The sequence below is a fragment of the Narcine bancroftii genome, chromosome 3 (genome assembly GCF_036971445.1).
Source record: "Narcine bancroftii isolate sNarBan1 chromosome 3, sNarBan1.hap1, whole genome shotgun sequence".
Taxonomy (NCBI): Eukaryota; Metazoa; Chordata; class Chondrichthyes; order Torpediniformes; family Narcinidae; genus Narcine; species Narcine bancroftii.
Window position 1 is genome coordinate 199,221,977 of NC_091471.1, and position 25,284 is coordinate 199,247,260.

The 25,284-nt window shown below is 40.3% G+C and overlaps 1 protein-coding gene and 1 long non-coding RNA gene across 9 annotated transcripts in view; one reads left to right on the forward strand and one right to left on the reverse strand.

The window, feature by feature from the left end:
• The window catches only part of fstl5 (follistatin-like 5), an 810,780-nt gene that overhangs the window by 379,569 nt on the left and 405,927 nt on the right, over positions 1-25,284 (reverse strand). For all 6 annotated transcript variants that reach the window (XM_069926256.1, XM_069926258.1, XM_069926260.1 and 3 more), the window contains one exon: positions 4,701-4,897. In XM_069926256.1, coding sequence (XP_069782357.1) covers positions 4,701-4,897 — 197 coding nt within the window. The remainder of the gene's footprint in view (positions 1-4,700; positions 4,898-25,284) is intronic.
• On the forward strand, positions 377-24,883 carry LOC138758008 (uncharacterized). 3 transcript variants are annotated; one of them, XR_011354041.1, is made up of 5 exons: positions 377-602; positions 1,945-2,147; positions 3,660-3,764; positions 8,998-9,229; positions 24,777-24,883. It is a non-coding gene; the product is annotated as an uncharacterized lncRNA (long non-coding RNA). The 3 variants fall into 3 exon arrangements; XR_011354040.1 differs by having other exon boundaries at positions 9,001-9,229; XR_011354042.1 differs by lacking the exon at positions 377-602 and adding an exon at positions 612-1,433 and having other exon boundaries at positions 9,001-9,229.

Below are 25,284 nucleotides of genomic sequence, written 5' to 3' on the forward strand. Positions count from 1 at the left end.
CGGTGGTCGGGTAGGACTTTTACTTTAGATGTGGGGGGAAGGGAAGAACTGTTTACTGTGGACCACTTAAAAGCTGCTCATTTAGTTTTATCACAGATGGTGCAGACAGCCGCGCCCAAGCGCCGGGACCAGCCGCCAAAGCGACAGGACACATAGCCGGTTCTGGGGGGGCGGGGTTGTGTGGTGGCGCACATCCTCATGGCGAAATGGATGCGCTTGTATCGCCACGTGGCGGGGCAGCCATGGGGAAAATGGCATCATCAGAGATTTCTTTTGGATTCCAGCATCCCTTCCAGCGCACACCCTGGGCAGTGATTATGACATCACAATGCACCAGATGACTGAGCTCATGCTGCCCTTAAAGGGGCATGGTGAATTTGAATAAAAACAGTTGTTAACGACCACCTCAAATTTAACTGGATTGAACTCCATCTGCAACTTTTCTGCCCAACTCTGCATCCTGTCTATATCCTTTTATAACCTATGACGACCTTCAGCATTATCTACAACACCTCCAACCCTTCGTTCTGCTTCATCTAGATCATTTATTAAAATCCCACTAGTCACTGACCTCCAGGCAGAATATTTTCCATTCCCAACAGGCAAGAACATTTTGAATCCATTCAGCCAAGGCTCTTTGGCCTCCCCACCTCTTCTGCCTGTAGGCGCATGCTACCTCCTTTATCCTTAAATGGCCCCATCTTCATTCTCATTCTCCTTCAGTTCTTCACATACACAGAGAACGCCTTGGGGACCTCTTTAATCCTATATGCCAAGGCTTTTCTCATGTCTCCTTTGAGCTCTCCTATGTCCTTTTGTAATTTCCTTCCTGGCTCCCATATATTTCTCATGAACTTCCTAAATCTAATGTATGTATCCTATGCCTCATAGCTTTCTGAACAAGTCTCTCATGGGGGGAACCTTGTCAAATGCCTCACTAAAATCTATATATTCCACATCTACTACTCTACCTTCATTAATTTTGTTTGTGACTACCTTAAAAACTCAATTAGGCTCATGAGGCATGACCTTCCACTCACAAAGTCATGCTGCCTATCCCTGAGAAGACCATACTTCTCCAAATACTCATTAACCCTGTCCTTAAGAATCCTTGCCAATAGTTTGCATGCCATTGATGCAAGACTCACTGGTCTGTAATTCTCAAAATTCTTCCTATTACCTTTTTAGAACAAAGGGATACATCTGCCTTTCTCCAATCCTCCAGTATCTCCCCTGATGCCAAGGAGGACTTAAAGATTATAGCCATCACCCCAGCTATCACTTCCCTACACTCTCATAGCAACCTGGGGTATATTGCATCTGGCCCTGGGAATTTATCAATTTAATGTTTTTAAGAAGATCCAAAACTCTTTCCTAATCTCAATCATGTTTAGCTCACAAACCTGTTTTATTCTGACTTCATCCTGATCAAGGTACTTTTCCCTGGTGAATACTGACCTCCCCACCTCTTCTGACTGTCGGCACATGCTAGCTCCTTTATCCTTAAATGGCCCCATCTTCATTCTTATTGTCCTTCGGTTCTTCACATACAGAGAACGCCTTGGGGTCCTCCTTAATCCTATATGCCAAGGCTTTCTCATATCTCCTTTGAGCTCTCCTACGTCCTTTTGTAATTTCCTTCCTGGCTCCCATATATTTCTCATGAGCTTCCTAAATCTAATGTATGCTTCCTTTTTCATCTTCTTAACTAGCTTCCACACCTGATTGTCAGCCATGGAACCCTTTTCCTACCAACTTTTCACTGTCTCAGTGGGACAAACCTATCTTGAACACTGCTCAACTGTTGTCTAACCATCCTCAAAATTAATTCAGAGCTTCCTTCTGTGAACATCTGTTCCCAAAGTACTTCCCTGCCTCATCCCATCATAATTAGCCCTTCCCCAATAACACACTTATTTTGTCTGCTTTTATCCTTGCCCATAGTTATGCTAAAGCTCAGGGAGTCATTATCACCAAAATGCTCCCCCACGAAGAGTTCTGTCTCCTCACCAGGTTCATTACACAGCACTGGATGCAGTGTGGCCTCTCCTCCAGTCAGCTGAGAGACACAACAATGCAGGTGAAGAGTTGGGGAGTGATGGATTTAATCAACATGGTTAGATGGAGAAGTGGTCTTCATGACCAAGGTGAGGAGCAGGGCCTGACAAGGAGTCAGCAAGGATATTGTTTATCTAGGAGAAGTAAATTGGGTGTAGCTGTTCATGGGAGAAAGCAATGAAGTAATGTGGAGGATGTTTAGGAACCATTTCAGGATAAGGTTTGTCCCAAAGAGACAGGAAAAATGAGGTAGGAAACAAGAGAAACACATTACGTATTTAGTATGCAGTTCCTCTCTATTTTCATTATGTTCACTCTTACATTCATTCCTGTGTATTTTTTAGATATAGATCAGAACAAAGGAACTATCTGAACCTTTTCACTGAACACTGCCTTGCTGGTAGCATTCTGAAAGGTACATTCGCCTTATCAGAAGTACATTTCATCATTGAAGTTAGAAATTAACAAGAAAATTATTGAAAACAATGTAAGGGATAACATGAGTAAGCAAATACTTGTTAACAGATAGGTTTCATTAGCATAGATTATTTCTTATCTGCATATTATAAGATTGTACAATTATACCCAAAAGACAGTGGGCACCATATGAAGAATGTATGAAATGAGGTGAAAGGTCACAGTCAAACTTAACACCAATGGCAGTCAACAGAACTAAATTTCAAAATTCAAATCAGTTCATATAGATGATCAAGTTGAATGGTTAGTGCATATTAGAGCAGCACAGTTAGCACGATGCTGTTGCAGTGCCACCGATAGGGGTTTGAAATTGATGCTGTCTATGAGGTGTTTGTTTGTCTGTGTGGGTTTCCTCCAGGTGCTCTGGTTTCCTCTCCCCTTTTAAAACGTACCAAGGGTTGTAGGTCAATTGGCTGCAATTGGAAGGCACAGACTCGTGGGTGAAAAGGCATGTTAACATGAGTGCCGCATTCTGATTGCAAATTATGCCTGATAAGTGGGCTAGGATTTGAAGGCATGAACTTTAAAGACTAGAATCCAAAGAGGCCCAGCCCATCTTCCACAAGTTCAGCCTTGTCAGAATCAGCATGGCTGGATTCTATGGACTTCTGAACTAGGATTATTTCCTGGTTGCATCACTCTAAAGCAGATGACTGTATAGTTAGAAGGAAAAATCCAATGGAGTGTGATTCGCAGATCTGGTGGGGTGGAAATTTAATATTTTAAGTTATAATTAGGAAGATGATATGAGGAAAACAATATTTTTACATAGAGAACAATGATTTTGAATTCACTGTTCAGAGAGGCAATGTAAATAGAAACAGTGTTTTTGATTGGATTGGCACGAGAAAGAATAATTTGGAGACTATTGGGAAAGAGTAAGACAATTCATCATATAAGATTAAAGGAAGCACAGAAGTGTCAGGTGGCCCTCCCAGAAAAAATCCAGACATTTATGTTTCCCTCAAGCTTCCACTGATCTTTCCTCACCTAAATCTATCAGCATATCCCTCTATTCCCTTTCTTATTTGCCTCCCTTTCAGATGGCTCATTGTGCCACAGCCAATATCCTCAGATGTGAGACTGGTAGCTGTTAATCACAATGTCTTTTTCTGACTTAAAAGGATTTGCTTCTTGCAAAGTTCTGAGACGACCTTTATGTAAAGGATTTATCTGCTGTAAACTCGGCCCTTGATGTCAGAGAACTTTCACTCAATCTCCACTGTTATGTAAGTTAATGCAAGTAAGCTTTCATTTTAAATTGCTTTTATTTGCACTTGTGTCAATTGTCCTTCTTCAATAATAATCTGAAAAGTTTTAGAAGTGACTTAAAACCAGAGTTGACAACTGACATTGATATTTGCATGATAATAAAATCAACTTTTGGTAATATTCTGATCAAAATGACAGCTGGATGGTAAATTACAGTTTCCACACTGATGTCAACGTGATTCACCTTCTACAGGGGTTGGACCACATACACTCTTTTAAGAGTTGCAAATAATAAACAGAGTAAAGGATGCAAATGGATTTATGTATTCAAATTGGTCAATGAAACATATCAGGTGTGCCCAGTCTAATGAATTGTCCACACCATCTTCCAGTTACCATCCCCCAGAATGAAATCTAGTTTTAATTAAAGACTTTAAAATTGATTCCTACACTATTGCTAAATGGTTAGCCTTATTTCCTCATTATTGAGTTGCTGCACCTGGTTAAAATGCTTGATGTAAGATGATATACGTATTACTTCTGAGATTCACTATTGGAAGGCAATCAAATTGAATTTTCTTGAACTAGTTACCTTGAAAGAAAGCATGAGGATCTTACATTTGAAATGCAAAGTTCACAACATCTTAGAATTAGAAGGAACCCATTTAAAACAGAAGATGAAGAGACATTTCTTTAGCCAGAGAGAGGGATGTGGATTTGCGGAATTCGTTGCCACATACAGATGTGGAAGCCCGATCATTGGGGGAGATTAAGGAGATGATTGATTGGTATCTAATTAGTCAGAGTATCAAGGGATATGGGGAAAAGGCTGGAAATTGGAACTAAATGTGAGAATGGCTCAGCTCACAGTGGAATGGCAGAGCAGACTCAATGGGCCGAATGGCCTACTTGTCATTTTTATTGGTTTCAATCTCACATATTATTCAACCTACCTGAGCAAGTTCATTGCTGTCTACAAGTCCATCATCATTTGAATCAAAATATTCAAACATGTTATCCACCAGCAACTTTTTGAGAGACATTTTATCATTATTTTCTTTTTTATTTCTGTGTCGGATGTATTTTTGATTCTGGACATCCAGTAACATGTTTTTCAGTTTGCTGTATTCAATCAATTTGCACTTGTCACCTGGAACACAAAGACGGTGATTAGAGACAGTTCATTGTGATTGATGCCATGAATTTCAAATATAAATCACAACAGCTAATAAATGTTAGGCCAAGAATCAGCACGCCTTATTCTAATGAAATATAGATTCTTAAAGAATGCATGCCAACTCAACTTGAGTATCTCAGCCAATGAACGATAATATCACAAAGGAATTCACTGCATGTGTGTGCTAATCAATGTGATATGGTAACATTGACAGTGGGAACTCAAATCTGCCAGTCAGAGAAGTATATTAAGGCAGCAGAATTAGTTAGAGATATATTAGCCATTGCAATGACACACAGAGTGATTCATTGTTTTTATGTTAGCCAATGCAAAAATAATAGATTAAATTTGACATACTGTATATTAAGCTTTGCACCAAATAATGGAGCATTTTGACATGAATGCAATGTTATTTGGTTATCCAGCTTAAAATTACATCAAACAGAAGTGCTTGGTGCTTATGCATCAGCCAAAGTACTAAAATAACGCAAACTATTATTGGGAGGATAATAGTTAGCCAAAATGGACGGTAGAAATACACAGTGTAATCGGTTCCTCTGTCGCCATGTATATTTTTTCATGACAAGATTGGAGAAAGGTTTTGCCATTAAATGTGGAAATGATGTGACCTGCCTTTTGAGGCAAAGAGGGTAATTAGGGCCTCAAGCTGGGACAATGATTTGGAAAGGATATGGATACTGATTTGATGATCCTGCCAGTGAAATTAGTGTGTTTTTTGGAGACAACATCTGTGGTACCTCTCCAGGTAACTTCTGCAAATCATTCCTGTTTTTGAAGTATACTGGACTGGAGGAATTACTGTTTCCTGGCTAACTATGAACTCTGAGCTAGGTTTGATGTCTCAATTTTCAAATACTCTTTTCCTGAGACAACCAAAGACTATGCCAGTGCACTGAAGACAATGGTAACCTACTTTAATATCTAAGAAGCCACCTCTCAACAATGACTAATTTCATTGAGAGATGGTTCCTAGATATGGAAATAGTCAATCTTTTTCAAGCTCTACTCATGAATCTTTATTGTCAGGAGATGTGTTGTTCAGCTAAATAGGAGATTTTGCAGACATTAACGATAAGGCCCATCCTTTTGTACTCTTAAGCGAATGTATCAGTGATGATTCAGGGCTTATCTTCCAACATGATAACTGATGGTACAGTGCCTTTGGTACTGAGGGGAGTCAACATTAGATGAACAGATATCCATTGTCCCTGTATATAAACTGAATTCCAAATTAAAAATGTGTAGGATGCAAAGCACAGCACTCCAATGAGAAAGATGAGTAAAATGTAAAAAATTATTCACATACTCGGTTAACATCAGTCAGTAAGGAGATCAGATCTGTTGCACATGTGTGCCATTGTAGCCTATGGAATGGATGGTGGGGCAAGAGCACAGCAGGTCTGCATTTGCATCCTCAATATCGATAGCTCCATCCCATAAAGAGCCATAAACAGAGGAGAACTAATTAAGGACATCGAGGCAGTCAAAGCCTAGGGGAAGAATTCTTCAATCATGACTCCGTACTTAGTGTGACTGTCCTTGACCAATTCCACAGCAAACTATCTCACCTTACCCCCTTCAAGTGGCAAGAAGTCAGAAAGGGCTGCACGCAACTGAAAATTAGGGCCTCGGGAGCAGACAGTACTTCTGGTAAAGTATTAAAAATTAGAGAGGAACATGTGGCACAACTTCATGTCCTCATATTTTGCATTTGGCATCAGAGAACAAGGCAGAGACAAGGAGACGAGAATAATCATAATCAAACGTTGAGCCAAATTTGATGCCTGACCTGTTAAGTTTCTCCAGCAATTTTTGTGCCCTTCGTTTTCCAGCATCTGCTGTCTCCCTTGTTTATCTCTGCTGCACCAACGCAAAGTCTCTTCGAAGGACTTCAACCCTAAATAAGTTTTCCTTCCTTCTTCGATGGAAATTTTCTGAGAGCCTCTTTTCTCCCTGCTTCTACTTATGATCCTGCTGCTCTCAAGCTCTACAACCAGTTGATCACCTAGACTCGCTTCCACGACCACATGTCCACTTCACCCCCCTTTCCACCTGCATTTATCTGTCACCTGCCAACCTATGCTCCTTCCTCTCATGCCCCACCCTTTTATTTGATATATACTCTCGATGAAGGCTTTTCAGCCCAAAATGTCAACTATCACTTGCCTTCCATGGATGCTGCCTGCCCTGCTGAGTCCAGCAATTTTTCTGTTTCTCCAGATTTGATTGTGATAACTATAGAGGAGTTTACCTGCAGGTTGCTGCCGGAATTGTCATTGCAATGAACCTCCTCATCAGCCCTCTCAGCATTGGGGAGCAGATTCTTTCTGAAGTACATTAGTGAGTCTATCTCAAGGAACAACAGCCATAAACATCACCTCCCATTTATTCAATGGAAATGCTGCAGTGGCTACTGGGCAGAGTCTTTCTTGACCTCATTACATCCTTGGGCTTTCAATTGAGATGGATTGTGGGGCATCCTTCCTAAGTCTGGCAGCCCACAAAAACATCCCATCATGGCAGCAGCAGAAGAGGGTAACTTGAATCATGGCCCACAATTCAGTCATTATCAATCATGGGTGATGGAGATTATAGGGAGACAATCCTTCATACCTCATCACCAATTGTACACATGCTTGCACAGAGGAAATTCAAAATTTACTATTGTGGGGGAAAAATCCTAACATTGCAAAAGAGAGAGTGTGAGTAAGGGGAACTCTATTTCTTAGTGAGAGTGTTGTGCTTCCATGTGTTAAAATACCTATGCGACAGCTGTTCTAGTATTTTGGAGTTAGGTTATATTGAGGCATCTCCTGACAGTTAATTTGCAGTTTTCACAGGATGTCACCACCTGTTTGGTATTTGGCCAACACGGCAAGCATTGTATCCTTGATGGACTTGCTGTGAAATTCCTGGGTAAATCACATTAAAGTGCCCTGATCTTCTAGGCCAGGAGTGGGCAACCTTTTTTTAAAACTCACCTTTCATCTTAATCAATCCCTATGCTAATATATATATATATATATATATATATATATATACACATATATATATGTGCCTTGTGATTAATAAGGGATTACTTAAGGTGGTATGTGAGTGGAAAGAAAATGTTTAAAGAACACTAATTGACTCATTATGTGCATGGTTCCATAACTCCAAAGGAAATGGGCCTATGACAATTTTTCTCAAGCAAAATATTTCAGTAACAATTGGGTCTAGAGCAGTGATTCTCAACCTTCCCTTCCCACCCACATATCACCTTAAGCAATCCCTTACTAATCACTGAGCACTGATAGCATAGGGATTACTTAAGGTGGAATGAAAGTTTTTAAAAAAGGTTGCCCACACCTGTTCTAGGCCCTCAGATCCCAAAACACTTCAACTCTTGAACTTTACTCACAGTAAATTTGGGCTTGCATGGAGATTGATCACGGGGATTGGTTAAAGCCTTCAGTATTGTCGTATAATGTGAGGATCAGATAATAAACAAAAAGGTTCTTCACATCTGGCGGTTTGTACTGTTCTATGTTACAAATTGACAGGCATTACTGATGCCAGTTTAAAATTTATTGCACAATATCATAGGATGATAAATGGGCAAAAATTCCCTGCAAGAAATTTCCATCAATTTTGTTCCCTCTCTCACATCCTCTGATCAGAAGCAATTGGAAAACCTATTGTTAGATTTCAAGAATCCAGACAATTGCTCTATCAGAACCACATGATGAGGTTCACTTCTTAGTTGTATCGAGCTTTGATCGAACATGAATTTCCAGCAATTGTATCAAAACTATCATAAAATCTGTCTTTGGACAGTGTTGTCATCACTCCTGCACTGTCAAAATAATCAAAACTGCTTCTTCAAGTACAGTCCCAAAAAAGGCATGAAGGAATTCATTTTCTGCCAACATGGATGATAGATTCAATTTCCTTCAATTGCTTCAAAATAGAAAGTTGCATTTATCTTCCTTAATGTGTCAGTGAGTTAGCTGAAGTTTAATGCATCAGTTCTACAGAAAATGTTTTAACCTGATTTTCTCTTTCTTCCTAAGCAGACAACTGTTTTGTGATTGTGTTTGGAGTAAAGAGAATGCAGTGATTTATAATTCTACAATATTAACATCTCTAATCAGTCACTCCATATGGAAGAAGACACTCAATTTTTTGGCAACCCAGAGATAGTGCATACTAATAATGAATCATAAAGATCTATTAAATTGGCAAACATTTTAACATGAAAGTGGAATACTGATCTCTCTGTCAAGTGTTGAACATAACCATCAGGTACAGTTTCATAAAAAACACAAGATTATTAATGCTGTATGTTGAATGTTTTAACTGGATAACCCATGTGAAAATTCTATCAATACATCATGTATCTATTGTGATCCATAAATAAGATTATCATTAATTCTTCTTCATGAGGGCCAACACTAATACACTTCTCTTCAGCAAAATTAAAAACTGTTACCCATTTCAAACAAGTTGTTTATATTCTTCCCTATTTCAATCACAAATGATCACCTGTTGTTCAGCTCCTGTAGAGCAACAATATCTATCTCCCAATTTCTCCTGACACCCAGTTAAACTTTTCTCATCTTAACATCCTGCTAAAGTATCTCTTGCTTTATGAAAAAAAGTTTTAAACCTTTAAATTTGGGGTGTTGCTTAATCAATGTTCCTTACAAGGTTGGGAGGTGAATGCGGTTTTATGCAAGTCCAGATATTGGTACAGGGATTTGGATGGCCTCAAGTTCACCAAAGATAGAATGACGTTGACTGAAGACAGACCATTGGCATTGAGAAATATAGAGGTAACAATAGAATGCATGAAATTCTCAAAGCAAAACAAAATGAAGGTATATACAAGTGGTGAGAAGAGGCAAGAAGAGGCAGAGTGAAATTGTTGATGGATGGATATGTCATTTCTAGTTATTTTGGAATATCATCCAAGTTAAAACTTTCCTGCAGATTTCTGCCAATCTTCTGTCAAATCTAAAAAGTGATCACTTCTGTGAGCTATGGTCTTCAATTGGCACTTTCAAATTGCACCACCCAGGTAACTCTCCAAGGATCAAAGTGAGATTGGTTAGGGTTAGGGTTAGGGTGCCTCCCATTCCTTTCAAACAGCAGCCTAGCATACCTGTTAAATTGCAAACATAGTGATTGAAGGGGGATCCCACCCCAAGATGACATGATGTGTGAGTCACGTACTCACAGGCAGCCCCATAGGGAATCCCTGTTTTCTTTCTGTTTAACATTCTCCTAAATGTCCTCCACCATCAATCATTCCCCTCCCCCCTCACCCTGCAACTTGCTGTTGCCGCGAACGGGTGAAGGTGGAGTTTGCTGACGATGTGCCACTCCCGGATTGCGGCAACGGCTCAATGCGGGAGTGGGGGAGCAATGGCCTTCTTCGTTACCCATAATCCCCCACATCACTGGACGTGCTCTGCCAGTCACTACCTCCCGCTCTTGGTTGTCAGTCACCCTCCACACCCGGTCGTCATCCCCCCCCCCCCCCCAGAATGACGTGCCACTGCCACAAACAGGGAGAGGGTTGCTTCCCCAACACTGTTTCTATTTACATTGCCTCTCTGAACAGTGATGGCTCAATTTGGGAGTGCGGGAGCAATGGTGGTCAACCTTACCCATAATCCCCCACACCAGTGCTAGAGCGGTTCCAGTAGCAGAAGGGATTATGGGTGAAGATGGCATTGCAGAGCAGTTCCAGCGGTATAGGCGATTATGGGTAAGGAAGATGGCCATTGCTTCCGCACTCCCACACTGAGCCATTGGTGCAAACCAGAGCAGCACATCATGGCAGCAACCCCCCCATCCCCCCAACACCCCCCATTCGCAGCAGCTGAATGTCGAGGCAGCACTGTGACAGCATCCTGCATTGAGCCAGTCAGGGGTTTCCCTGTGATGTGCGCACACAAGCACAGACATCGTCACGGTAACTGGGGGAATAATTTCCCCTTTCAAATCTGTGGAGGAGAATGTTTGGGTAGGTTTTATTGGGTTCCATGACCACCTCTGAAGTAGGTCTGGGACCCGGATGGATTTTGACTGGGCTTGCCTGGTTTGGCCCTTTCAAATAGCCTTGTATCTGGGTCTTCAACCAAGAAAATTGCCTGGTTAACCCCATTTTACAAGGAAATTTGAAAGGGCCTATGGCTGCCTTCTTGATAAGGTCACTCTTTCCTCCTTTTCTCACATAATGACTTGCATACCTGGCCTTTGAGAAAGCATGTATGATGATAGCTAATTACATTGACCCTGACCCTGAATTGGAAAATCTACTCAACTCTCCAGGATGGTGGGAAAGGGGTTAAATCCTGCTGAAGGCAAAATCTTACATCAGCCCTTCCAGAAAGCAACAACTTCTGGTTTAAATGCAGTGAACAACCCAGTCAAACAGGAATAAGATCCTTAAATTCCTTAAATTGCCTTCTGTGGGATTTGGCAGGTACAGGACTTAATGTCTATGTGTTGGATTTTATAAAGCTCATGAAAACCTGACAGCTCAAGGTAAGGAACTGTCGTTTCCTGCCACTATTGAGGTCTAGTGTTTCCTTGTGCTCCTTCAATTGAAGCCTGACCCCTCATCACACCATTAATGCCCTCCCCTGTCATTCATATCTTCTGCAAAAAAGTGCTAAACCAGCTCACAAGAACAGTCACTACCCTGCCATTTGATCCCATTGCTCCCTCCTTCTCTACCCCACCCCACTTGTTATATCCACCAAACGTATCTGCTTTGCTTTCCCTGCTCCTTTATAAACTCCTTAATGTCTGCATCTTCTGGCTATTGACCTTAATAGATCCTAACACAACTTGGAATCCTGGGTTTATTTCCCCCCTCTCATTTTCACTTCAGTGAAACACTTCCTTTTGTGAAATCATCTCTCAGCCAGTAAAATTGGCCATATCCTTTCACTTTAGGTCTTCTCCATAGCCCTGTCAGATCTTTTTATTATCTTTTAAAATTTTTGTTTCAACTTGCATTCATATGTGTGAGTTCTTAGACAACACATGGATGAAGGAAAAGGTTCTTTACTTTAAACTTGATATAAACAGCACCATGAGGCTGCAAGCCTCCATTACAGATAACTCATATTGCTGTCACTGTCTCTGTGTCAGCCCCTTGCTGGCAGCCAAGTGTAATCAAACAGTAAGGCATTGCTAGTTGCATTGCAACCATGATCACTATCATTACATCTCCCTTTCTTAAAACAAAAGTAGCTTACTTTTAAATAACATGTTTTCTTTGTATAACTCTACAATTTTAACTTTAACACCAAGAACTTACATTTTCATTTGTGTGTTTACATTTACATGCACTAAAACTTGAAGAGCAAATAAAATAGCACTACTTCATTCTATAACAGGAGTCTTTAAATTTGCTCAATGAGTCTGTTAGGAGGATTCACATGTCTTGATCTCCTAAATGATTATCCTTGAATCTGAGTTGTTGTCTCAGACGATGTCTTCCCAGCTGTGCATTCAGGTTGTTCAACAATGTCCGTCTTTCCATCTACTGTGGCTGGTCCCATTGAAGATCTCAACGATTTCTTCACAGAACAGAACCTTCATCTATCTGAATAGTGAATGATCTTGGTTGGACTTCACTAAGACATAAGTTTGTTTTGTCTTTAGCCTTTCTTGGTCACCAGTGTAGAGTTCCGGTAGGTTTTTTTCTTCCTCTGTTAAGGTAATACTTTTGCTTTTCTTTCTGTTGTTCTTTAAACTTCCTCACTTTCTCCCCCACTTTTATTTTTAGGAGGTTCTCCTGAATGGTTAGGTTTGATCTTAGCCTATGGGACATAAGGAGTTATTCTGGTGACATACCACACTCGAGATGCATTGTGCTCTACTCCACTGTCTTTTGCCTTGTTCATCAGTCTTTTCACTCTCTGTACTGATTTTTCCACTAGACCATTGGACGGTGGAAAATGAGGACTTAACGTGATGTGTAGAAAGTCCCACTCTTTAGCAAACTGTCAGAACTTTAAATTGCAAAACTGGGGTCCATTGTCTGTGAAGACTTCACTTGCCATGCCATGTCTGGAGAATATGGCTTTCATACCTGTTATTACAGTATCTGCAGTACTGGTGTTCAGTTTACACATCTGTAATGGAGAGGCAGCATCCACCATCTAGTTCGGAGGATACACTACCTGCCAATCAAGGTCAAAGACTCACCCTAAGCCATCAAGGTGACCCTTACAATTGGCCCAGATCACCTCAGTTCACCCCTGCTGAGCCTCTGCACTTGGCTTCCAGCCATTGGCCACAGTAACCAACAGGGCCCACACTGACACTTACGATTGCCCCCCCCCCCAGCTTTGCCCCCAGAACTATAAAGGACGATGTGCCCTTTTGTTCTGCCTCTTTGGACTCCACATGGCATGTAAGTATCACCTTCCGCACTGGGTTGGGGTGAGTCTCGAGGCTAGGTAGCAGAGCTGTGTCCATACCAGTGGGGGCACGTAATATCACCTTGAACTGATTGTTGAATGTGTATGCTCTTACAGCTTCCCCAGTTTCTGTCAGTTTCCCCTCGTCATCCGAAAGTGTATATTTACTCCCTGCGTATTGTGTATGTGTATAAGTTTGCTTGACATATTGACCCTATTGTCTCAATTCCATCCCTGAAATAAATGTGTGCTTTGTACCTGCACTTTGGTCTGGTTCTTAACCTGTGGGACCCACATGAACCTGAACAACAACATCCCTGGATACAGGGAGTAATAGTCTGTGACTAAAAGATAGTCCTTCCCTTGACATTCGAATAGATCAGTGCCTACCTTCTGGTCAGGTCTGTATGGTGCTGGGTGTGGCTTTAGTGGCTCTCCAGGATTGTTTGCTTAATTTTTCCTGCATATTGTAGAGTTTGACACTTCATTTGTTATATCATTGTTGATTCTTGGCCAGTACATTACACTTTTTAATTCCAAGATGTCCTCCATGGATCCTTTTTAGCATCTCTTTTCTCAGACACTTTGGGATAAGGATTTTGCTTCCTTTGTAAATGATAGTTCCGTCCTGCATTCCAGTAATCTGCAATGTCAGGTGAGCAGTCCAAGGTGTTTTTTTCTCAGTTGTCTCAGTGTTTCATCTTTGTTTGTCTCTGACTTTATGAGCTCCATTTTTGTATCTGATGTGGGCAGTGCACTTGTGATTATGTCTACGAAGGCGTTCGTGTCTTCATCCATTTTGGTGTTTGTGGGCTCTCACGTGTCAACAGCTATGAACAAAATGTCTGCTGTGTACATTAGCTTACCCAGAGTGTACCCCAGATTCATTGTAGAACAATGCAGCATCATTCTTTGTATCCTAAGTGGACATTCATTTAATGGCTTTTGGAACAATGCAATCAAGGGTTTATGGCCAGTCTTTACACCGATTGCTTGTCCTAACACAAACTGATGAAATATTTCACAGGCGTATGTGACGCTGAGCAGCTCCTTTTCGATTTGAGCGTATCGTGTCTCTGCATCTGTCATTGAGCGTGATGCATACGCAATGGGTTGCCAGTCATCATATTTTTGCAGAAGAACTGGACTGAGCCCACTATGTGATGTGTCTAATGATATCTTGATGGGTCTCGCTGGGTCGTAAAGTATCAGAACTGGTTTCTTGGTGAGCAGTTTCTTTAGTTTGCTCCATGACTTTTCATTTTCATAATTCCACTCCCATTCAATGTTCTTTTCTGTTAGTCTTCTCAATGGAGTCCATCTTTTCTGAGAGGTTGGAAATGAATTTACCCATAAAGTTGACCATTCCATTAAACCTCTGAATGTTCTTTGAGCATTGTGGCCTTGGCATGTTCCCAATGGCAGACACCTTTCAGGGATCTGGTCTGATGCTCTCACGGCCAATAATATTTCCTACAAAGGTTAGTTCTGTCATCCCAAGCTGGCATTTCTCTCTATTCAGTTTCAGGTTTGCTTTCCTTGTTGCTTCCAGCACTTTCCTTAGTCTCTCATCATACTCCATTCTCATTGTTCCCCATACTATGATGTCATCCATTGATGTATCAACTCCATCCAGGTGCTCATAAACCATATGGGTAGTTTTATGATACACTTCAGGAGCTGAGGCAATTCCCAATGGACATAGGAACATGGGAAGTAGGAACAGGAGTAGGCCAAAAATGGACCATCGAGCCTGCTCCACCATTCAATAAGATCATGGCTGATCTAATTTATGACCTAACTCCACCTACCTGCCTTCTCCCCATATCCCCTAATTTCTCTATCATGTAAAAATTTATCTAACCAAATTTTAAATATGTTTAATGAAGCAGCCTCAACCACTTCCCTGGATAGAGAATTCCAAACATTCACTACTCTCTTGGAAAAACTATTTTTCCTTATCTCTGTCCTAAATCTACTCCCCCGAATCTTGAGATTGTGTCCTCTCATTTTAGTTTTTCTGGCCAGCTCAAAAAACCTTCCTACATCTATCCTATCCATACCCTTCATAATTCTATATGTTTCTATAAGATCTTCTCTCATTCTTCTGAACTCGAGCGAATACAATCCTCGATGATTTAAGTCAACCCCTTCATCCCAGGAATGAAGTAAACCTTCCCTGGACCGTCTCCAAAGCCAGTATATCCTTCCTCAAATATGCAAACCAGAACTGGACACAGTACTCCAGGTGCAGTCTCACCAGTACCTTATACAGTTGCAACATTACCTCCCTACTCCTGAATTCAATTCCTCTAGCAATGAAGGCCAACATTCCATTTGCCTTCTTAATAACCTGCTGCACCTGCAACCTAACTTTTTGCGATTCATGCACAAGCACTCCCAAGTTCCTCTGCACCTTAGGTCACCTTAGGAATCTGTATCTGCCAAATGGTCTATCAAAGGTACACAGTCTTGAACTTCTTTCATCCAATTTCAACTGCCAAAATCCTGATGATGCATCCAACTTACTGAAAAACTTTACATTTGCAAACTGCAACATGATTTCTTCACGCATTGGAAGTGTTCTCTCTTTATTGCTCTGTTTAGATCTCTTGGATCCAGACAAATTCTAAGCTTTCCATTCTTTTTGTCCACAATGACGAGTGAGCTCACCCACTCCTTTGGCTCATCTATCTTCTGAATCACATTCAGGCTTTCCATCCTGTCCAACTCTGCTCTTAGTTGCTTTTGAAGCACAAATGGAACTTTTCTGCAAGGATGTAATATCGGCGACATTATCCACTCTGATTGCATGTTCTGGAAGGCAGTCAAGACCCTGAAATAGATCATTGTACTCTTTCACAAGTTGATCATAGACTGTCTCTCCTTCGCTTTCCACCATGAGGTCTCTTTTTACTAGGTTCAATTTCTCACAGACTGTTAAACCTGTACATCATTTGGTACCATGATGAATATGCTCTTTGTCCTTGTGTTTCACTTTGACCATGCATTTACCTTGCACTGGTATATTGGTACCTGAATATTATGCCACCTTCACTTTTGTTCCTTACATCTTTGATCTGGGTCTAATCTTCTTAAAATCAGTCTCTGATATGACATAAATTTGTGCTTCAGTATCCAATTTAACTGAAATGTATATGTCATTCACTTTTAATCTCAACATCCAGTCTCTGTTTTCTTTCTTGTTTTCAGTCACAACATCAACATAGAATTCCTCTCTCTCCCTTTCATCTACTGCATGAACCTTGCTTTGTTACACTTGGTTCCAACAGCAATGGGCATAATGATTGCTTTTGTTGCACATATAGCATGCTTTACCATATTTTGGTCGATGCTGTGTACCGTATCGACAATGGCTTTCGATTGTCCCTTTCATTTTTGTTCACTGGCTACGCCTCTCTCTCCACTTTGACGTACTTTTTGTTAAACGGTTTATGTCTGTTCTTGCTCACTGCATCCACGTTGCAGCTAGTTTCACCAAAGAGCTCTTTTGCCTGTGTTTTTACAGTTTTTTTGTAGTTTTACAGAGTGCTGTGGCTTTTTCCAGGTCTCGATTTTGCTCTCTCAGCAGTCTTTCCCTGAGACTATTATCTGGAATACCACACAAGTCAGTCATTCCACCAAATTCACATGTTTTACTTCTGTTTCTCAATTCAGTCACATAATAATCAATACTTTCTTCCATTTTCTGTACACATGTGAAAAATCTGTGCCTCTCAAATGTCACATTACGTTTAGGTGTGCAATATGCCTCAAACTGTTTCATTATTTTTTCCAGTTTCATTTTTTCTCCTTCAGCAGCAAATGTGAAGTTACTGTACACGTCCAAAGCTTCATCACCCCTGACATATAAGAAAACTGATGTTTTCACTTTATCACTTTTCTCGTCAGCTCCGACTGCCACTAAATACCATTCAAAATGCTGTTTAAATCTGTTCCAATTTTCAGCCACATTACCTGTCAGCTAAAATTTCTCTTTGTTAGCTTCTCTTCACTGATCAGTTGCTGACTTTAAATTTTACCTTTTAAAGTATTTCCTTTTAATTTCCTTCATCCCACTTCTGATACCATGTTTCATCTTGTATTCATATGTGTGAGTTCTTAGGCAACACATGGATGAAGGAAAAGGTTCTTTATTTTAAAGTTGTTGTAAATAGCACATGAGGCATGCCATGAGGCTGCAAGTCTCCATTACAGATCTGCATAATGTGTGTCAGCCCCCTGCTGGCAGCCAAGTCAAATCAAACCATAAGGTATTGCTAGTTGCCATGCAAACATGATCACTATCATTACAATTTTCATTATTAAACCAGGAGAACACATCATTGACTGTATTAGAGCATATCAATATCTTCTAGCAATCTACCTATATGTGTTTATTCCTCTCACATTCCCACAACCCCCCCCCCCCCCCCCCACCACCGCCACCGGAGAGAAAAAAGTAGAGATAACAAGAGGGAATGAAAAGGAGAGAAAGAAGAAAAGCAAAGAAGAAAGGAAAGAAAGGTTGGGTGTGGCATCGATGCTTCCAGTGTGTATCTATAGAAGCTAAGGAGTCACCCCTACTCTGCCAAATCTCAGTGAATTATTATCCCTTCCCATTACTATGTTCTCCAGCTGCTCAGCTTCACTTTCTAAAATCAAGAACAGAATTGTGAATCCCTTGTTTAGCTTGCTACCTACAGTTTAACAATCTTTTCAAAGGCATTTTAATAACATTGCAGTCTTTACATCTTTTATATGCTCCATTGCACAGTTAGTTTGTTTATATTTGTTATCTGTTTACAGTTCTTCATTTGTTTACATGTATATGCTGTGTACAGTTCTTTTGTTTTGCACTATCAATTAGTGGCAATTATGCCTCGCTTGCAGAGAAAGATCACAGGGTGGTACTCTGACAATAAATCTGAAATTTGCTCTCTGTTGAAGCAATGGTGAGTTGGTGAAATTCATTATTATTTCTCCCCTATTAATTTCTCACCCCATAAGTAAACCAGTTCTCTCTTACTCTGTCCCGCCAATGTGATGGCCTTTTTCATGTGTCTCAAACATTTGCATATATGGCATTTATTTGTTTATTTTATCAGATCTCATCCTTCATGCCATTTGCAATTGTCTCCTTAACAGTACCAGACCCCTACTTTCTTATCCTCATCTTTACCCCAAATGAACATTTGAATCCACATATGAAATGATATTCTGGCCTTATTTCTATGATAGCTATACCGATACATCATTATTCCTGATACTTCTCACATTGAGGTGCACTTCACCAAGCACTAACAAGCACCTTTGTGGCTATTATTGTCAAACCTTTGTTATTACTCTCTTCTAAATCTGGTGAGTAATTTCTTCCTTGATAAATAGTATTATCTGTTGGTAAATAGGTTCAGTTTCCCACTCACTGCTGCATTTGCTTCATCCCTCTCCAAATGCACTGATGACCCATCACCCCAAAAAAGGCCCTATTTACCGAGTAACCTAAAGCATTCTCTTTGGCAACCACATCAGCCACCTAGTCATTTACACCATCTTCCAGAGGTCATTAGCTTTGAGCTCCTGCTCTTCGGTCTCTTTCCGATCACTCACTAATCTATCCTCAGAACCTCATCATTATTTCTGCTGAGTTCAGTCTTGGGATTGTTCACTGTAATAGTGGGCTATCACTCAGCCTTTAAAATTGAACACGTGGACAAGAATCCCTGGTCATGGTCATGGTCCAGGACATAAGAAGATTCTTGAGTTTCTGTATTGACAGGGTAGGCACTGAATGGAACTTACTTATTTATTCTGCTGAAAGGAAATCAACCTGAAATATTAATTATGTTTCCCTTTCCACCAATGCTGCCCTACTCTCCTGCATATTTCTAACTCATCAGATTTTCATTTTCATTCACTGCATTTTTTTTTTAAACACAGAACATATAGCATAGTACGGGACATTCAGTCCAAGGCTGTGCCAACCTACACAAACCTACGCCACAGCAAATTTAATTCATAAACTTCTGTTTTTCTTAGCCTACGGGCCTATCAAAATGTTTCTAATGTGGCAGCATCTACCACCCTCCCCGGCAATGTTTTCTAGGTACCCACCACTCTGTGCAAAAAAACATATCTCTGACGTCTCCCTTCAACTTTCCTCCACTCATCTTAAAGAAATGTCCTCTGGTATTTGCTATTGTCACACTGGGAAAGAGATACTGGCTGGCACCTCTATCTATGATTCTCATAATCTCATATACCTCTATTAGGTCACCTCTCATCCAAAGAGAAATACCCTAGCTGAGTCAGCCTTGCTTCATAAGACACATTCCCCAATCCAGGCAATATCCTGGTAAATCGCCACTACCCTCTCTAAAGGTTTCTCACCCTTCCTGAAATTAGGTGACCAGAACTGAACACAATACTCTAAGTGAAGTCTCACCAGAATTTTACAGAGGTGCAGCATTACCTCTTGGTTCTTCATTTCAATCCCCTGATTAATGAGGGTCAGCATTCCATATGCCTTCTAAACCACTCAATCAACTTCCTTGGCAACCTTGAGAAATCTGTGGACTTGCACCCCGAGTTCCCTTTGTTCACCCACAAAAGTAAGAATTCTGCCAATAACTATGTACTTCTCCTTCAACTTCGACCTCCCAAAGTGCATACTTCACATTTATCTGGATTGAACATCATCTACCACTTCTCTGCCGAACTCTGCATCCTGTCAATACCCTGTTGTAACCTTTGGCAAACTTCTACACTATCTGCAAATTTACTGACCAACCCCTCCAATTCTTCATCCAAGAAATTTATAAATATCACATAAAAACTGGAGTCCCAGAACAAATCCCTGCAGAACGCCATGTCATAAACCTCTAGGAAGAATATGGTCCATTTCCTAACATACCCTGCATTCTGTAGGAAAGCCATTTCTGAATTCATGCAGCCCGGTTTTCATGGATCATACACCTCATGACTTTTTGAATGACCCTACCATTGGTCCCAGGATAAACATTTTATAAAAATCCATGTATCCACCACCCTACATTCACAAATTCCTTTCATCACCTCCACGAAAAACACAAACTTCTTCATGCGTTACATTAATTTGCACTGTGGACTGGAGAATGCTGGTTTGTCGGGTTGTACTGTTGCAATCAGATGATAAGTAAACTTGAATTTGCCCTTCACAAAGTCAAGTGGACTATTTTTCAATATTTATGGGTTTCAGTTGTAACAATTAAATAATTAATTTATTAAGATAGTAACAGTAATGTTTTATTTATTCCACATCTATAATTTAAGGAGCCAACCAATTGTTTTGCTACTGTCCTAGGTTGTTACTGTTTGTGCTGTTGTCTGTGTAGAGGCAATGTTTATTTCTCTTTATTTGGCATCACCGGAATAAATGGCAGATGATCCCCCAGGAAGCAGTGGTGTCACTAGGGTTGGTGTCACCCAATGCAGTAACTCATGATGTCACCCACCATCCCCCCTCCCCCCCCACCCATGGACCTTCTCCTGTTCCAGATGATACAGAATCATTAGTAATGTTTTTTGTTCTAAAGTCACTCAAAAATTGTAATTCCCGTATATCACTGAATGATAGTAGTGAGGTAAACAGCTAGTAAAATTAAAATTACACCTTTAAATTATAATATCAGCTGAAATGTATTTACATTTATATAGTCTCATGTGGTTAAAGTGAAAATTTGGTAAAGCAATAGAACTCAAAATAAAAAGATTTAAGAACATCAAAATTATGTTGATTTTAAAGTTAAACATTATTGTTACATGAGATACATTAATGGATTAGGTTTGCACAACCAATAATGACCCAAATAATGTAGAACTTGTAGCCAAATCTATATGGAAATATACTCATAAATAAAATAATACCATAAAAGTAAACAGCAACAAATAACCAAGCATTTCAGCACTTAGTGAACATCTTGGCTAATGCAGAACTTTCCTTTCATAGCCTTCAAAGGTGTGAACTTGTGAATCACTTCTTCATCAAAATCAATGCCTTTCGCCAACTCACTTTCAACTGATAATATTGTATGATCGGAAAGCCTTGACTGTCCCATGGTAGATTACAAATAATTCTTTGAATTACAACATTATTAGTTACATTATTCGTAACTGAGCGGAAACCTTTAAATTTTTTTTTTACATTGCTACAATATTATAGTTAAAACACCAGAAAATTTGACAAAAGCAGGGACTATAAAAAAAACCCAGCAGCAATGAAAACAACAGCATGTGCTTGCAGCACGTGCAGACGAAACCGCATGATTCGAAGCGTCATTGTAATTAGGTAATAATGACAGCCCTGACCGGAGGGCAATAGAAGGTTCAAACAGTAAATTAGCATAGAGTTTTAGCCTTGCATCCACCTTGATGCATGTAAGCTGGGCTTACGAGAATTTTATTGTGTTATAACTAACTACAGGGATATTTTTACAAAAGAAATAATAAATTTCTGCTGAAACTGCACAAAAATTTTATAGACAGTCATTTTGGTGTCACTCCCCCTGAAGGCAACCCTAGTGACGCCAATGTCATTAAGTATGCTTTATCTAACCCCTGGAGGCAAATGTGAGTTGATCCTTTTCTGCTTCTTCTTGTCCATGAATTATATCAGTAATGGAGCTCCTTTTTTTTTAAATTATTAGCTCATTAAACCCAGTAGAAAAAAACCCACAACTTGAAGAAATATAGAAGGGAAAACAAGGGTTCAGTAAGCCAATTTCTGTGTCAGAAACATCCATTTTCTGGAGGATCAAAAATTATATCGCTCTATGTGTTATCTAATCTCTACCTTGCCGAGGCCAGACTACAGCTCTCAGACACCTCCGCTTACCTACCCCTTGCTTCGAACCCCAACACAGAACTTCAAGCCACTGTCTCCAGTACTATCACTAACCTCATCACCTCTGGTCACCTCCCTCTCACAGCCAGCTATCTTATTGTTTCTGCTTGGTTCTACCTCTTATCCAAGATACATAAATCCAATTATCTAAGTAGATTTATTGTCTCTGCATTCTCTTGCCCCACTGAACTCTATTTACCTCAACTCTATTTTGTCTACCCTGGGTTAATCCTTCCTCACCTATATCTGTGATACCTCACATGGTCTCCTTCTCTTCAATGACTTCCAATTCCCTGAACTTCACTTCCTCATTTTCACTATGGACATCCAATCTCTTTACACCTCCATTCCCCATACAAAAGGACTCAAAGACCTTAATTTGTTCCTTGACAAGAGACCTAACCAGTTACCCTCCACCACAACAATCCTCCTCTGCCTGGCAGAACTTGTTCTCATGCTAATAAATTCTCCTTTGACTCATCCAATTTTCTCCAAATCAAAGGAGTGGCCATGGGTACCCACATGGGGCCCAGCTATGTTTGCCTGTTTGTTGGCTTTGTGGAGTTATCCATGCTGCAAACCAACACAGGCAAGGCCACTCAACTCTTCCTCCAGTACAATGGTGCTGCCTCATGCACCAATGATGAACTCATCAACTTCATTCACTTTGCTGCCAACTTTCGCCCCGACCTCAAATTCACTTGGTCCATCTCTTGCAACACTCCCATTTCTTGATCTTTCCATTTCCTCAGGAAACAAGGATTCTACAGACACACACACACAAACACACACACACACACAAACACACACACACACACACACACACACACACACACACACACACACACACACACACACACACACACACACACATTCTTTTTACAAACCCCCCCAACTCAACTACACTTCTTAATACCCAGCCCCCTGCAACGATTATATTCCTTTCTCTCAACTTCTCCGCCTCTGTTGCATCTGTTCCTAAGATGAGGTCTTCCAGTCCAGATCATCGGAAATGTCTTCCAAAAGCATGGCTCCCCCTCCACCACCATCAACTCAGCCCTTACCCACAGCTCCTTTATTTCTCGCTCATCTAACCTGGTCCTCTTTACCCCAGATACAACACACACAAGATTCCCCTTGTCCTCACCCTCCGCATCAAATACATTATCCTCTGCAATTTCTGCTACCTACAACATGATCCAACCTCCAGTCATCTTCCCCTCTCTGCCTTATATGGGGACCACTCCCTCCAAGACTCCCTCATCCATTCATCCTTTCCTATTAATCGTCCTGGTTCAGGCACTTGTCTACATTTTGACCATACCTTGATGAAGGGCCCAAGCCCTTATGTTGGTTATGTGTTTTTATCTTTGTTCTATCAAGTACACGATTTGACCTGAGTTTCTCCAGCATTGTTTTTATGTTCTATGTCTTAGAATTCTTTCATTTCATTGAACATTCACTCCAGCATTACTCACTAATACAATATATAATTCATGCAGTCATTGATAATTACCACAAAATATTTTATTATTATTGCTATTATTATCCTCCTGATCAATGCTTTAAAAATGTATGGGAAAATTTGCATACTATCAGATTTCTGCACGTAACCTGTAACCCTGAGCCCAGAGACAATGCCTCGAGGGAACAAAGGGTGACAATGGATGTATATAGAGCAATTCCAGGTGGAGACAACAGCATGAAACAACCTGACCATCTTGTTTAAAGGCCTGAAGAATTTGCCCATTAATTTGACTTTATCCTATTTAATGCAGAGCTTTGAGGATATAGCTGCATGTTCATTCCTATGTGGAATTGACAGGGATTATTGTGGATGTGTTAGAGAATACAGATTTCTCTCTGCCTTATACAAGTATAGTTCCATCTAATCTATCCAGAGGAGACAAAAGCAAATGGAGGAGAGAGAAAAAGTGAACTATAAATTTCGAGTAGTGAAATTCAAATGAGAGAAGCAAAACACTGGAAAGTGTTAATAAAACAAAACATTCTGGAGGCTCATGTACCTTTTTTTCCTGATGGTAGAAGAGTAAAGAGGGCATGGGCTGGGGTGTGGTGGTGGGGGGAGGGGGTCCCTTGAGGATAGAGGCTGCTTTCTTAAGATGCCATCTCTCGTAGATGTCCTTGATGAAGTGAAGACTGGCACCCGTGATGTCGCAGGTTACTTTTTGCACTACTTCCTCTATTATCTCTATTATCCTCATCGACCTGCTATTAACAGCTTCTGCATACAGATCAACTGCGATTGACAAACATTTGCTACCTTCCCTCAATTAGTATGATCAGCACTTATCTCCGTCACATCATCATCTTCTCCACAAATTCATCTTTGCTCTCTAAACCCCTTCTGCTTCAATGCAATTTAAAAAAAGGTGATTTTTACATTTTGGTTGATGGTCATTGGCCTAAATGATTACCATTCCATAAGGATGCTGCTTGATCTGATGAGTATTTTGTGCCATTTCTGTTTTTATTCAAAATTTTCAATATTTGTGGTTTCTCTTAGCTTTCTGAAGAGTGATTTGCAGTTGAGACCTCATGAACATCTTGAGAATGTCAAGCAGAATGCATGATGTACACATGGCAATGAATTAAACATAACTTTACTCACAAGAGTAACTGGTCATCCAGTAAATCTTGTCATAAAACTGAAACACATTCCAATTCTCATGACACAGCTCATAAATGTCATTATGATAACTTAAAAACAACCAATTCCCCTTGCAACCAATGGAAAGATAACTGAACAGCACTCTGCAATTATATATTTTTCAGTTCTAAGGTACATTAAAAGAATTATTTAATAATACTCCACTATAGTGATACATTGTCAAATGTTCTGCTGACATAAGCTGAGTTTAATGCAGAAAGGCATTGCAGAATCAAGCTAAGGCATATCAATCAATGAGACATTGAACTGGAGAAGATGTTACACTCCAAATGATCAGCCAAATCATGGGCATGGAAATTATAGGTCAAAGAGCCCATTTATGTGCTATTAATCGATGGTTAGC